This window comes from Chenopodium album, chromosome 10, assembly GCF_948465745.1.
Source record: "Chenopodium album chromosome 10, dcCheAlbu1.1, whole genome shotgun sequence".
Taxonomy (NCBI): domain Eukaryota; kingdom Viridiplantae; phylum Streptophyta; class Magnoliopsida; order Caryophyllales; family Amaranthaceae; genus Chenopodium; species Chenopodium album.
In genome coordinates this window covers 61277608-61293084 of record NC_137843.1, presented here as the reverse complement: position 1 = coordinate 61293084, position 15477 = coordinate 61277608, and the positions used below count along the sequence as shown (strand labels likewise).

Sequence of the window (15477 nt, the reverse complement as noted above, 5' to 3'; positions counted from 1 at the left end):
ACTAACCCATATCAACGTCCCTTATTATCATTCTATATAGAAGTATTTACCATTAATTATTCCAAAATATTTATCTAGTTATTGTTCAAATTATTGACTTCCATTCCTTCTTGCTATTTTGTCTAGAAGCATATTGCAGTCTCAAGTTTAACGGTAGTGATGATGATATTGAAAATTTAGATTAATATTTTTCGTTTTTCGCGACTTCCTTTTCCCTTTAGATCTGATTTGATTTAGAATTTGCTGGGTTTTAGATATGATTTTATATAACAAATAAATTGTTAAATCATAATCGCGGTATGTACGTGAATATAGTGGAGTGACATTGTTGTGGAGAGTTATTCCTGGTTGATAGTTGAGATTTTACATGGGAATTCGAAAAGTGAAAGTAATTTTCATTTTTTTTTTCCACTTAATTATAGAGGATATTTTAGAATGTTTTTTATTTTTTATTTTTTATTATATATTGCTTTTTTATTAGAATGGGTGAGAATAAGATAGCACACAATCTAACTCACTTTCAACCTTGGAAAGTTGGCTATCGTTCGTGAAATGATATAACTCCATCTCATGTACAGAATATTGATGTTAATGATATGATAACTTAAACCCTACTTTGAATTTCTTTAAAAAAAAAAATAAAAATTATTACTCCCTCCGGCCCCGAATGATAGTCACTTTTGAAGAAAAATCACGGGAATTAAGGAGAATTAAAGAAAGTACATTGAATAAGTAAATTTACATTGGATATGCAAAAAAGTAGAGAGAGAAAGTAATTAAAGTACATGGGAAAGAAAAATTTACATGGGAAAGTTAAATTTGCACAAATATTTATGCAAATGTTAGAGAATTTTGGTAAAAAAATAATATTAATGGTACTTGAAAAAAACAAATGTGACTAACATTTAGGGTCACTAAAAATGACAAAAGTGACTATCATTCGGGGCCAGAGGGAGTATTAATTTTTTTAATTTTCACTTTAAAATTTTACTTTATTTGATTTAAGGTCTAGAGTACTCAAATTTTAAGCCATACTATACTAATTAATCATTCATAACGAATGTGTTTAACTATTTTGGCACTTTCATTAAACCTAGGCAAAATTGGCCTCAACAACACGAACTTTTAACAAGGTGCATGTAGCAACATGAATTTTGACTAGTAGTCGTAACAACACCAACTTCTTCATTGGGTGCACAAAATATCATAAATGAAACTTAGGATCAGAAATTATATCGAATACGTGGAATCTTTAATATTTTATTAACTTTTTGCAAATTTTGCTATCATATTTAGTTCTCGAGGTTCAAATTGTCCCAAAACCCCAACCGAGACATTTTTATAGCACGGAAATCGATGTTTTTTGTAAATTTTTTTCATAAATTTGATCTCATAATTGACTAATTTGACCTTCAAAATCTCGTTTGATAATTTTTTTTTCCGCATACAAATCGAGGCACGCAATACCAGACGATTTTTGATGATAATAAAATGTTAGATACCATGTCTCGGTAAAATTTTTGGTATTGAGCTTTATTTATGATATTTTGTGCACCTAATGAAGAAGTTTGTGCTGATATAACTAATAGTCAAAGTTCATGCTGCTACTTACACCTTATTAAAAGTTCGTGCTGTTGAGGCCAATTTCGCCTTAAACCTATGATTTGATTGATATTTTCATTATCTAAAATTAATTAAACCACAATTTTACAATTGTATGTCAATGAATTTGGATTTTTTTGGGGGGAACTGAATGCTTTTTAAGATCAAGAACTACTCAAAATCTCAAATTTTGCTAAAATTCCAAAACCTAGGTTCCATATTTCAACCATCATACCTTTTAACCTCAATCTTCATGATACTTCAATCCAGATTTTCCATGCAATTTATTAAACCCTTTTCACGCCAATTAAGCAGCTTCACTTCGATGAGCAAATCGCAAGAATTACCCAGAAATTCAACCTCAATCGACGCCATTAAAGAGCTTCATGGTCATTTGATCAGAACCCAAAAACACAAAGAGCCAGATTCAATTTCTCTGGTTTTGCGCTCATATTCTATCTCCTCAACCACATTACACAAAGCCCAGATTGTATTTGATCAAATTCAAAGACCCCCATTGTTAATATGGAATCATTTGATAAAGGGATTATCCAAAAGTGATGATCCAATTAAAGCAATTTATATGTATAATGATATGAGAAACTATGGGTTAACTGGGAGTAATTTGACTTTTATATTTGTTCTTAAGGCATGTGGTCGTGTCTCAGATGTTTTGCAGGGTAAAAAGATTCATGTTCATGGATTAAAACTTGGGTATGAATCATATTTGTTTGTGTCAAATGCTTTGATACATATGTATGGATCATGTGGGGAAATGGGTTTTGCACAGAAGGTGTTTGATGAAATGACTGAGAGAGATTTGGTCACTTGGAACTCTTTGATTTGTGGGTATAGTCAATGCAATAAGTATACAGAAGTATTAGACTATGTAAATACTTGCGTATTTTCTAGGTGTATATTCTCTAGGTTCACTCCCCTTCTCCCTTTGCATTTATTAATTGTTTGTTCACACTCCTTAATCATAGCTTAGTGTTTTGTGTAACCTTTGTATTTATACACCTTTCAATAATGGAAATCTCAAGGGATTATTTCCTATATGGTATCAGGCTAGGTCCCTCTATCTTCTCTCCCCTCTTTCTCTCTCTCTCTAGCCGTGTATTGATCACCATGGGTGACTCACCCAAAGCTCCAAAAGCTTCCGCTTTCCACCCCGCTTTCACTGTAAACAACATCAAAAGTGTTATCCCCATTACCCTTCAAATGGATCGTGCCCAATACATTTCTTGGGTTGAACTTTTCAAGATCAACGCTCGAGCACACCAAGTTCTTGAACACATCCTCCCCTCTGATCAAGAAGGTGCTGCCTCTGCTCTTGAGTCCACCGATCCCGACCTTTGGCGTCGCCTCGACGCAATTGTGCTCCAATGGATATATAGCACTATATCCAATGACTTGCTCAACACAATTCTCGTCCCTGATTCAACTGCTGCTGCTGCGTGGGGAAGGTTGAAGGACGTTTTTCAGGATAATCAAACCAACAGGGCTGTCCAACTCGAAACCGAATTCTCCCAAGTCGATTTGAACCATTTCTCTAATATGTCTGCCTATTGTCAACATATTAAAATGTTTGCGGATCAACTAGCCAATGTTGGGGCTAAAGTTTCCGATCACCGCCTTGTTATAACCCTTGTTCGTGGTCTTCCAAAGGCTTACGATAACATCGCTGCTCTTCTCCAACAATCCGACCCCCCTGTTTCTTTTCAAAAAGCTCGTTCTATGCTCCTGTTAGAGGAATCGAGGCAAGCAAATCAAGCATCTAACGAGGCAAATGCTGTAGGTTCTGCGTTAATGGCTGCGGGAAATTCATCTCATATGCACGATCCTCACTCTTCTCCTTCTCAAAATCAGCGCACCAATTCAAGAAACAACAACCGCGGTGGTGGCCGCGGTGGTCAGAACAGGGGTCGTGGCAATGGTGGCCGCCAGGGGAAAGGCCGTGGTGGCAGCCGCGGCTCGCATCAACCGCAACAACAGCAGCCACCGTCGGCTTGGCAGTGGGGTAACTCCCCTGCCTGGCAGTTTCCCCCCCCTGGAGTGGTTGGGCTTCTCCTCCTTGGGCTATGCCTCCTTGCCCTTACCCAACTACTCCTTGGGCTCGACCTTCTGCTGGGCCCAGACCTCAACAAAGTGGGATACTTGGCCCTCGACCCCAACATGGTCAGCAGCAAGCCTTCTCTGCTCAAGCCCCATCTTCAGTTGGATATGCTCCCACAGATGTTGAAGCTGCCCTTCATACTCTCACTCTCACTCCTCCCGATGAGAATTGGTATATGGACACCGGGGCTACCTCTCACATGACATCGCACCAAGGTAACCTCTCGTCTTATTTTAATTTGAGCAAAAATCATCAAAATATTATTGTTGGCAATGGTAGTGGTATTCCAATTCGTGGCTATGGGCATGCTTCCCTCCCTCCCTTCACCTTAACAAATGTCATTCATGCTCCTAACCTCATAAAAAATCTAATTTCTGTCCGAAAATTCACTAGTGATAATAATGTTTCCATAGAATTTGATCCGTTTGGTTTTTGTGTGAAGGACCTTCGGACGGGGACCACCCGTATGAGATGTGATAGCTCGGGGGAACTTTACCCCTTCTACAACACCGCCAACCTTCACTCCTCTCCCACCGCCCTTGCCGCCCTCTCCTCCTCTTTGTGGCATGAACGTCTTGGCCACCCCGGGACACAAGTTTTGAGTTCCCTCAAGAAGAATAATTTTATTGAGTGTAATAGGATTTCACAATCTAATGTGTGCTCTTCTTGTATTTTTGGAAAACATGTGAAACTTCCTTTTAATTCTTCTACTTCATGCACTACTTTGCCATTTGACATTTTGCATAGTGACATATGGACTTCTCCTAAACTTAGTAGTGCCGGCCATCATTATTATGTGCTTTTCTTGGATGATTTCACTAATTTTCTTTGGACTTTTCCTATTGCTCGAAAATCTCAAGTGCATAATCTCTTTCTACAATTAAATGCATTTGCTCATACTCAATTTGAACGTGATGTGAAATGTTTCCAATGTGACAATGGTGGTGAATATGATAATGATCCTTTTCGAAAATTTTGTGCCTCAAATGGAATGGTGTTTCGTTTCTCTTGTCCTCACACTTCTCCTCAAAATGGGAAGGCCGAGAGAAAAATCCGTACTATCAACAATATGATACGTACTCTTCTTGCTCATTCCTCCGTCCCTCCTTCCTTTTGGCACCATGCTCTCCAAATGGCTACATATCTCCATAACATCCTACCCACCAAACTTCTTGCATATGACTCACCAACAAAAATTCTCTACCAACAAAATCCGTCTTACTCTCACCTTCGTGTTTTTGGGTGTCTATGCTACCCTCTTCTCCCCTCCACTACTATCAACAAACTCCAATCCCGGTCTACACCATGTGTTTTCCTAGGATATCCCCCTAATCATCGTGGATACAAATGCTACGACATCTCTACTCGAAAAATCATTATCTCTCGTCATGTGATTTTTGACGAAACTCAATTTCCCTTTGCCAAAATTCACACCCCAAAACCCACTGATTATGATTTCCTAAAGGATGGATTTTCCCATTCTCTTCTCCATCAAATCTACAGTCAGCCCACTTCTCAACCTCCAGCCCAAACTCAAACTCTCTCTCCTACCTCTGAGGCCCACACCACGCCGGCCCAAACACCTCCCATTTTCGGCTCTCCAAACAGACCCCCTCCTTCTCCTCAAATGGGCTCCTCTCCAAATCGGCCCAACCAAATCCACCAAACTCCCCTAATGTTTGGTTCTATTCCTACCTCACCCTCCAGCGGCCCATCTCCTTCGGCCCACTCCAGTTCTGAGCCCACTTACGCCATCTCCCCTGCGGCCCAACGCCCAAGCAGGCCCCTTCCCCCACCTTTGCAGGTCCAAACTCGTAGTTCTAGTGGCATATTTAAGCCTAAAGTCATCTTTGATTTAAATTGCCAAACTACTCCTTCCCCTTTGCCCCGAAATCCAAAAATTGCCCTTTCCGACCCGAATTGGAAAAATGCCATGATGGATGAATTTAACGCTCTTATTAAAACTAAGACATGGGAGTTGGTGCCCCGCCCCCCCAATGTCAATGTGATTCCTTGTATGTGGCTTTTTAAACATAAAAAGAATGCTAATGGTGTTTTTGAGAGGCACAAAGCCCGACTTGTGGTTAATGGCAGGAATCAACAGGTTGGCATCGACTGTGATGAGACATTTAGCCCGGTTGTCAAACCGGCAACCATTCGCACCGTCCTCAGCATAGCTCTCTCCAAGTCTTGGTCCATTCATCAAATGGACGTCAAAAATGCTTTCTTGAATGGTGATATTTCGGAAACAGTTTACATGCACCAACCTCCTGGTCTTCGTGACAACGATCATTCGGGTCATGTTTGTCTTCTAAAAAGGGCTCTTTATGGTCTCAAACAGGCTCCTCGGGCATGGTATCATCGGTTTGCTTCTTTTATGGCTACCATTGGATTTTCTCATAGCAAGTCCGACAACTCCTTATTTATTTATTCTCATGGCAAGGACTTTGCATACATTCTACTGTATGTCGACGACATTGTACTCACCACCTCTTCTGCCACTCTTCGGCGGTCCATCATGACCAAGCTTGGCTCTGAATTTGCCATGACCGACCTCGGCCCATTAAGTTCTTTCCTTGGTATTTCGGTGACTCGCCATTCCGGAGGGCTCTTTCTTTCTCAAAAATCTTATGCTGCGGATATTATTTCTCGTGCTAATATGTCTTCATGTAAATCTTCAGCCACCCCGGTCGACACTAAAGCAAAATTAAGCTCCACATCCGGACCCCCAGTTGACGACCCTTCTCTATACCGAAGCCTTGCCGGAGCCCTTCAATATCTCACCTTCACCCGCCCAGATATCTCCTATGCCGTGCAGCAAATTTGCTTGTATATGCACGACCCTCGACATGAACATATGCACGCTCTCCGTCGCATATTACGGTACCTCCAAGGCACTCTCTCTCACGGGCTGCACTTGTACTCATCCCATATTTCCGGCCTCATTTCTTACTCAGACGCGGATTGGGGTGGCTGCCCCGATACTCGCCGTTCAACCTCGGGATACTGCGTGTTTCTAGGTGATAACTTGATCTCATGGTCGGCTAAGCGACAACCCACTCTCTCCAAGTCAAGTGCGGAGGCCGAATACCGTGGTGTTGCTAATGTTGTTGCCGAGTCTTGTTGGCTACGCAATCTTCTTCTTGAACTTCATTGCCCCATCAAGAAAGCCACGGTTGTTTATTGTGACAATGTTAGTGCCGTTTATCTCTCCGGCAACCCGGTTCAACATCAACGAACCAAGCACATAGAGATGGACATTCACTTTGTCCGCGAAAAAGTTGCTCTTGGTCAAGTTCGTGTTCTTCATGTTCCCTCACGTTACCAAGTTGCTGACATCTTCACCAAGGGTCTCCCTCAGGTTCTTTTCGAAGATTTCCGTAACAGTCTAAGCGTTCATAAACCTCCCGCTACGACTGCGGGGGTGTATTAGACTATGTAAATACTTGCGTATTTTCTAGGTGTATATTCTCTAGGTTCACTCCCCTTCTCCCTTTGCATTTATTAATTGTTTGTTCACACTCCTTAATCATAGCTTAGTGTTTTGTGTAACCTTTGTATTTATACACCTTTCAATAATGGAAATCTCAAGGGATTATTTCCTATAAGAAGTTCTGGGTGTTTTCGATTTGATGCAGGTGGCGAATGTGAGGGCGGATGCTGTGACAATGGTGAAAGTTATCATGGCCTGTAATGTGTTGAGTGAGTGGAATATTGCTGATTCAATGGTGGATTACATTGAGAGAAGTGGTGTTGATATAGATGTTTATTTGGGGAATACTTTGATTGATATGTATGGAAAGCGTCGGATGATAGACTCAGCCCAGGGGGTGTTTGATCGGATGAGTGATAGAAATAGTGTCTCTTGGAATTCTTTGATGATAGGTTATGCAAAAATCGGAAATTTGGTTATGGCAAGGAAGCTCTTCCATGAAATGCCGAAGAGGGATGTGGTTTCTTGGACATCAATGATTACAGGGTATTCACAAGCAGGCAAATTTTCTGATGCAGTGAAACTTTTTCAGAAAATGATGTCGAATAAGATTAAACCCGACGAAATTACAATATCAAGTGTGCTTTCTGCTTGTGCTCATCTAGGAATGCATGACATGGGCAAGGAAATTCATGAATTCATCATTGAGCATAACATCAGAGTAGACATTTATGTTGGTAACTCTTTAATTGATTTGTACTGCAAATGTGGGGATGTTAAGATGGCATTACAAGTTTTTCAAGGTATGAGTGATAAAGACTCTGTCTCATGGACAGCAGTTATAGCAGGGCTTGCAGTAAATGGTTTTGCTGATTCTGCTGTTCAGCTATTTGAGGAAATGTTATGCAAAAACGAAGGCCAACTCATGGAACCTTTGTCGGCACATTGCTAGCTTGCTCGCATGCTGGATTGGTAGACAAGGGGATGGAATTTTTTGATAGTATGTATAGAATCTATGGAATTATCCCACAAATGAAACATTATGGTTGTGTGGTTGATCTCTTGAGTCGTTCTGGTGAATTAGAGAGAGCATATAACTTCATACTCAAGATGACAACACCTCCTGATGTAGTATTATGGAGAATCTTGTTGAGTGCCTGCAAGCTACATAAAAATGTTGCCTTAGCTGAGATTGTTTCATGTAAGCTTCTTGAATCAGATGCTGGTAATAGTGGAAACTATGTACTTTTATCGGATGCTTATGCAGGCGCAGAAAGGTGGGATGCTGCTATGAAGTACAGAGATTTGATGGAGGAAAACCGCGTGCAAAAGCCATCAGCCTGGAGTTCTGTTGAAGTAACTAGGTAAATTCATGGTGTTTATGCCCCTTTGTCCACGAGAAATTTTGTTGTCATATCCTTCAGTTTGGGCATACGGTTGCTTCTGCAGCACATTCAAAATAGCATTGGGTTAAAGCCAACAGCCTGAAGCTGTATAAAATAAGTTTGAGCTTTTGGTGCTTAGAGCTTGCTGTGTGCCTGTGTCCTTCCAAGGAGAAATTCAGGTGTGTTAGCCTTCAGCTTGGGCTTGGCGTTGTGTTCTATAGCGCGTTTAACTGTCTTAATGATCATTACAAATATTGTGCAGAAGCCATCATCTGAAGTTCCAACGACGTAGGTAAGGGAGTTCGTGGTGCCTAGCCATCTGAGCCCAAAGCCAATGCCATGAGCCCAAAGCCGATGCCATTTAGGGTTTCGTAGCACATATGCTGTAGGCTTTGGGCACATGTGTGATGGTCGCTTTCCGGGCCAAACATTTTGTGCACCACCCGGGAGGCCAGGAGTAGTTGTAGGCTTTGGGCTCATGTGTGATGGTCGCTTCCTGGGGCCAAACATTTCGTGCATCACCCAGGAGGCCAAGAGTACTCGCATAGTCACATGACTCACATCAATGCTCCAGCCCAGTGATATGTATGAGTCAGCCTGTGGTCACCAGACTCATCACGCACTGGTGGAAGCGTCATTCTAGGTACTCTCAAGTGCATGTAATAATTTGTGTCGGTGCTACTTCCCGAGCTGATGCTCAATATATGTATAGAGATGTTACACTTATTGGAGAAGGGAGGTGATTTTCATTCAATTTTGGTGGGCCAGAAAACAAGACTAGTCTTGCCTTCTTGGAGGTGACTGTATAAGGATAAGGTCCCTGAAATTTTGAAAGTTAGTTACAAATAATTTGAACTAAATAAAAAAACAAAGACACAATGTGGAAATCGTAGCTTGGCAAATTGCTTTCATGCATTGGATGATTTTTGCATTCAAACAAAATCAACAAAGTCAGCAGGAATTAGAGCCTCAGGATAAACAACAATTTTGGAAATCGATATTATCAAAGCAAAAATTTATGTTTCGAAAAAAATGGAACATGATATTTATGACCTAGGTACTACACCAACAGAAAACACGGTTATCCAGTAAATTCGAGTCACCCTGTAACCGATTTGATTACCCAATGTGAATTGCCAAATCAAATTTACACGATCCAACACCCAACTGAGTTTTTTTTTTTTTTTTTCTTTTTTCTTCTTCTTACTTACTGGTTTAATAACGAAGTAAGATGTTAGCGGGGTTAGTAGAACGCTAGGAATAGTTGGTTCGTGGAGGCGGATGCACGATCCACATGGTGCATCCGCTCCAAAATACAAAAACGCGGAAAGAACATTCAGATATATACTAATGAACATGGTCATATAAAAGAACATAGTAGTCATTTATAATGTACATGGACATATACATAAAAGAACATAGTGTTCATTTATAATGTACATCAGTTTTTTATGCAACAATTTTGTATATTTTTTTTTTTTAAAATGAAATTTTGTATAATGAAATAGATAAATAGTACTATAATTATTATTTTTTACCATACATTAATTACAAATCATTTTAATTTTTTTTTTACCAAAATTTCACTTTCTCTCTCCAAACAAAACTTCAAACCAATTTAAATTCCTCAAACCTCAAACAAAATTTCAAGAAATTCGAAATTTTGAGCCCAAAATTGTTCAAGATGACAAATAAAAACCAAAGATAAGACCAAATTCGACATTTATACTTGTTTATTTGACATTCATACTTGTTTATTTTGAGTTTGAGTGTTTGTTTTTTATAAATTTGATTGAAAATTGTAATATTTGATTTTATTGAAAATTAATTGCGATTTTGATATAATTTTGTTGTTGCAATGAGAAGTAAAATGAAATTCTTGAAGAAGATCAACCAATTAATATATTTTGGAAGAAGAAAACAAGCAAATAGACAAATTTAGAAAAAGTTGTAGATCCAAATAATACAATGTACATTAAAATACAGTAAAATATTCTTTTTTCATATACTTATATGATGCAAATAATACAATGTATATAAAACATGTAACCAACATTATAACATATATGTTCATTAGAATATAATACAATGTACATTATAATACAGTAAAATGTACATTTTTCATATACATACATGATCATTTATACCAAATGTACATTTACTATATGAATAATGTTCTTTAATATTATCATGTTCTTTACTAAAATTACAAATGTTCTTTAGATTTACAAAAAAACATATAAAACTGGATGTTCTTTATAAAATAGCTATATGTTCTTTACAAAACAACTATATGTTCTTTACTGAATAGCTAAATGTTCATTCCGCCTTTTTTTAAAAAACATTGGATGCACCAAGCATGGTGCATCCGCCTCCATAGAAAAAATTTCAAACATTGTAATTAAAGATACGAGTAGTAGGGTTAGGGCCTGTTTTCATCGAATGAACTGAGCTGAACTGGACTGAATTTATTAGAGTTGAACTGAACTGAACTGAAAATAATCTGATGAAAACAGGGCCTTAATAGTATATTAATTAGTCACGTGTGCACGAACGAATTGAATAATTTGTTCTATTTTTACGGTAGTTATTATTCTTTTAGATTTTACTAATGAGTGTTTTGGGGTGTTAGATAGTATTAAGGATTGCATGACAAATCAAGCATCAATCTGTGTATTAATGTTAATTTTACTTTGATATTTCCTCTTTAGCTCTCTTATCTATTTGTTATTCGGATTTCATTCATTTTTCTAAAAGTTTTGGAAACGAGAATATATATATATATATATATATATATATATATATATATATATAAAAAGATGATGTTGTAAAAAGTTTAAATTGAAAAATATTTCACAAAAAATGACATGAGGTAAGCAATGACTTGTTTTAGTTATAGTTGATAGATGTGAGAAAATCAAGGGATATGAGATGAGAGAAAAATTCCCTCAATTTTTATATAAATGCAACATTTGATTTTTTAACATATTTACATGATACTCTTTAACCATCGTTTGTGACTTTTAATTTAAGTAAGGAAAAATATAGTCATATTATATTGGAATCGTCTTGATTTACTTTCAAAATATCGACTTTTCATTATATGTTAATTAATGATAATGTTTAAAGTTGCGTATTGACAGTGTGAAAGCCTAAATGTTCTATTATAAGAAAACAAAAAATAGGGAAAGCTTAATAAATGTAACGGTTAAGGATGAGGATCTTTTTTTTTTTTTTATTATTATTCATAGGATGAGGAATTGAGGATCATTAAGAGGAGAAAGATGTAACATAAAATATGCAGTTTGCTAAACAAAGTGAACATTTCATGTTGTTTGCACTATTTTGTGGTTGGTTATCAAAATCATGTTTTATTCTAATATGTTTGACAAATTTTATTACTCGTATTCTATAAGACTTTCATAATAAAAATAAAAAAAAAAGAGATACCGAATAAGTCCTAAATTAAGTGTAACCCTTAAAAAAAACATAGTGAGTAATAGATACACATATGAACCACCCAAACCGATACACGGAATTTCACTTAATCTTGACCGAAATTGAACTTGACTTCAACAATCCAATTACTTTCTCTACACAATTGACTTAGTTAGAACAGAGATAAAATAAAATATTGGAAATTGTAGTTGAAGACTTGAAGTTGTGCAACCTCAGCTCAAAGTTGTCAACTTTAAATAGCCCTTCAATCAGTTAAAGAAAACTCACCAAGAAACACAACACCTAGTAAGAGAGAGAAAGATAAAGAGCTAGAGAGAGAAAAATGGGTAAGGGAGGAAATTCGGAAAAAGATGGACAGCAGAACATGGCTGCTTGGTTAACTGGGATTAACACTCTCAAAATCCAACCATTTGAGCTCCCTCCTCTTGGTATTTACTTCTACTTCTACCTTTCTTTGTTTCTTGTTTTTCTTCCTGTTAAAAATCTAATCTTTTGCATATTTTCTTGTGAATTTCTCAAGGACCATATGATGTAAGAATCAAGATGAAGGCTGTTGGTATTTGTGGAAGTGATGTTCACTATCTCAAGGTATAAAAATCCCATCTTTATTATTCAGCTTCTTTTCCTGCTATTTTAATTCTGAAATTCATAAAAAAGAATTGTTTTTTTTCTTCTTATTTTAGCTTAATTTATGCTTGATTGCTGTTAATGGACATGCATGGTAATGATCAAGCCATCTGATATTCAGATACTAGGAGATTTAATTTAGTGGATAAAAGAATTGATTTTGCTACTTAATTTAGCTTATAGTATGCTTGATTAATTATATGAGCATGCATGCTAAAAATGATCAAACATCAGATAGATACTAAGGAATTGGGTGAATAAAATTAAAAGCTTATTCACAATTTTTTTGTTTGATTTTGTAGACCTTAAGATGTGCTGATTTCATAGTGAAAGAGCCTATGGTAATTGGACATGAATGTGCTGGGATAATTGAAGAAGTTGGAAGTGATGTTAAAACATTGGTGCCGGGCGATCGAGTGGCTTTGGAGCCTGGGATCAGTTGTTGGCGTTGTAATGTCTGCAAAGACGGCCGCTACAATATGTGCCCTGAGATGAAGTTCTTTGCAACTCCTCCTGTTCATGGCTCTCTTGCAAATCAGGTAACTGTTTTTTTATAACTTCCGCTATGTCCAATAATTACGTTTAGTAATGGTTTTTGACTGAAATTCCTTATAGTCTATATTTGAATTTAACGATGTGATATGATATAAAACTATAAAAGGTTGGTTTGTGATATGATGTCATACCCTTAATTATAAAAGATTGATACAATGTGACAACTAATTTCCAATGGATGGAATAGATTTTATGTTGACTATATATGGTTGTTTGTTCAGTGTCTTTTTGTACTCTTATCACCAGGAATGTTTTGGAATATTATTGCTGGTAATACGATAGGCTCATTACTAAATTTTAATCAATAAATGATGTTGTTTTCCTTATTTACTCATGTATATTTTTAAGTTTTCTTGATGCATTTGCAGTGAGTGCTTTATGCAACCTGAAGTTAGTATGAAAACATGTTTCTATGACCTGTGGCAGGTGGTACATCCTGCTGATTTATGCTTCAAACTCCCAGATAATGTTAGTTTGGAAGAAGGGGCTATGTGTGAGCCGCTAAGTGTTGGTATCCATGCTTGTCGTCGTGCCAATGTTGGTCCTGAGACCACAGCATTGATCATGGGAGCTGGACCTATTGGGCTTGTGACATTGCTGGCAGCTCGTGCTTTTGGAGCCCCTAGAATAGTCATAGTGGATGTAGATGAATACCGTTTATCTGTTGCAAAGAAACTTGGTGCAGATGAAACTGTCAAGGTTTCAACCAATATGCAGGTTTGCTTCTTCTTTATAAACAATTTTCTCATTGGAAATCCTTAAACTTATAGGCTTCTTTCACACAAACTACTTAGTCCAAACATGATTGTAATGATGTCTTAACTCTCCAGAATAACCTTTTTTTTAAGTCTATTTAAGCAAAGGAATCAATTAACCCTACTTAATTGAATTTAAAAGAAAAATTACTTATATTTAAAAGATAATTATTTAATATTTCTTTTTTTTTTAAAAAAAAGAAGATTATTATTTAATATGGAAAAGACATACAAATACAAAATATTTATCAATTTAAACTACACACATCATATGTGTCAAATATTACACGTGTATGTGCAATATATATGAATTTTTTAATAATGATTTTAAAGCAATTTCAATAGTGTTTATAAGTGGTTTTTTAAATGATTTGGAATAATAAAATAATTTATATTTAACTAGGAACCAATTTTAATGAATTTTAACCGCAATAAAAATGCTAGCTCCACCACTATGTGAATTTTAAGATGGTATAAACATGATATACCGAATACTTGATTACCAAATGTGGCAACTATTTGTATATATCCTAAGAGTATACTATGTGATAATAAATTTCAATTGGAAATTTATTGATTTTTGATACATTAATTATGCTCCCAATGACTCTTTCCTTCCACAGGACATACCAGAAGAAGTTGAGCAGATTCGAAAAGCTATGGGGAGAAGTGTAGATGTGACTTTGGATTGTGCGGGGTTTAACAAGACCTTGTCAACTGCTCTTCGTGCAACAGGTGAAGGGGGTAAAGTGTGCCTAATTGGGATGGGCCATGGTGAGATGAATGTTCCTCTCACCGCTGCAGCTGTGAGGTATTGTTTTCCTTAATAGGGAAAAAATGCAAAGCTTATAAATATTCCACTAACTATATGTTTAGACTCTAATAATGTGTTCCATTCTTAATTTCAGGGAAGTAGATGTTGTGGGTGTTTTCCGTTACAAAAATACTTGGCCTCTATGCATCGACTTTCTTACGAGTGGTAAAATCGATGTGAAGCCTCTCATTACTCACAGGTTTGGGTTCTCACAGAAGGAGGTAGAAGAAGCTTTTGAAACCAGTGCTCGTGGTGGTGATGCGATTAAGGTTATGTTCAATCTGTAAGGAAGTGTACGATGAGTATTGGTTACCAAAAATTTGCGAAGCTAAGTTTACACAGCAGAGTTCAGAGATACTTAGACAATAAAAGTGTAAAAGATTACTAATTGCTGCTTTATAGCTTTCCTATGCAAGTGTACTTTGAGAACCATAAAATCGGGTTTTAATTAAAATAATATATTATTAATGCATTGTGTTTGTAATAATTAGCAAAGCCTCAAGGGAGAGGTTACTGCCAATATTGGTTCAACTTCCTCGTATATTAGCATTTTTTTTTTCTTATGAGCAGCACATCCAACACAAATAGCTTTGCTTGCTACTTTTTTACCACCACAATCCAAGTAAGAAGTGGAGTATGTAAGGTGTAAAATAAGGGAAGATTTAAATAGAATGCACATATATAAGAAAGATGTTGGACTGATTCATAGGACTAGTTAGCCCCAACTTTAG

General features: G+C 37.0%; 1 protein-coding gene and 1 pseudogene across 1 annotated transcript; both read left to right on the top strand.

Annotated features, from left to right (window-relative positions):
- Nucleotides 1-1750: 1750 nt before the first annotated feature.
- On the top strand, nucleotides 1751-8995 carry LOC145564469 (pentatricopeptide repeat-containing protein At2g29760, chloroplastic-like; annotated as a pseudogene).
- Nucleotides 8996-12161: 3166 nt separating this feature from the next.
- LOC145562826 (sorbitol dehydrogenase-like) lies at nucleotides 12162-15218 on the top strand. Its single transcript, XM_081623233.1, has 6 exons — nucleotides 12162-12423; nucleotides 12516-12583; nucleotides 12925-13161; nucleotides 13604-13894; nucleotides 14556-14743; nucleotides 14841-15218. Exons 1-6 carry the CDS (start codon nucleotides 12318-12320, stop codon nucleotides 15031-15033), a joined length of 1083 nt encoding a protein of 360 aa, XP_081479359.1. The 5' UTR covers nucleotides 12162-12317; the 3' UTR covers nucleotides 15034-15218.
- Nucleotides 15219-15477: the final 259 nt, after the last annotated feature.

Excerpts from the sequence above, each read along its gene's own strand:
- LOC145562826 (XM_081623233.1), top strand. The coding sequence starts at position 12,318 with ATGGGTAAGGGAGGAAATTCGGAAAAAGATGGACAGCAGAACATGGCT. Across the intron at positions 12,424-12,515 it reads ATTTGAGCTCCCTCCTCTTG|GACCATATGATGTAAGAATC; the intron begins GTATTTACTTCT and ends GAATTTCTCAAG. Across the intron at positions 12,584-12,924 it reads GTGATGTTCACTATCTCAAG|ACCTTAAGATGTGCTGATTT; the intron begins GTATAAAAATCC and ends TTGATTTTGTAG.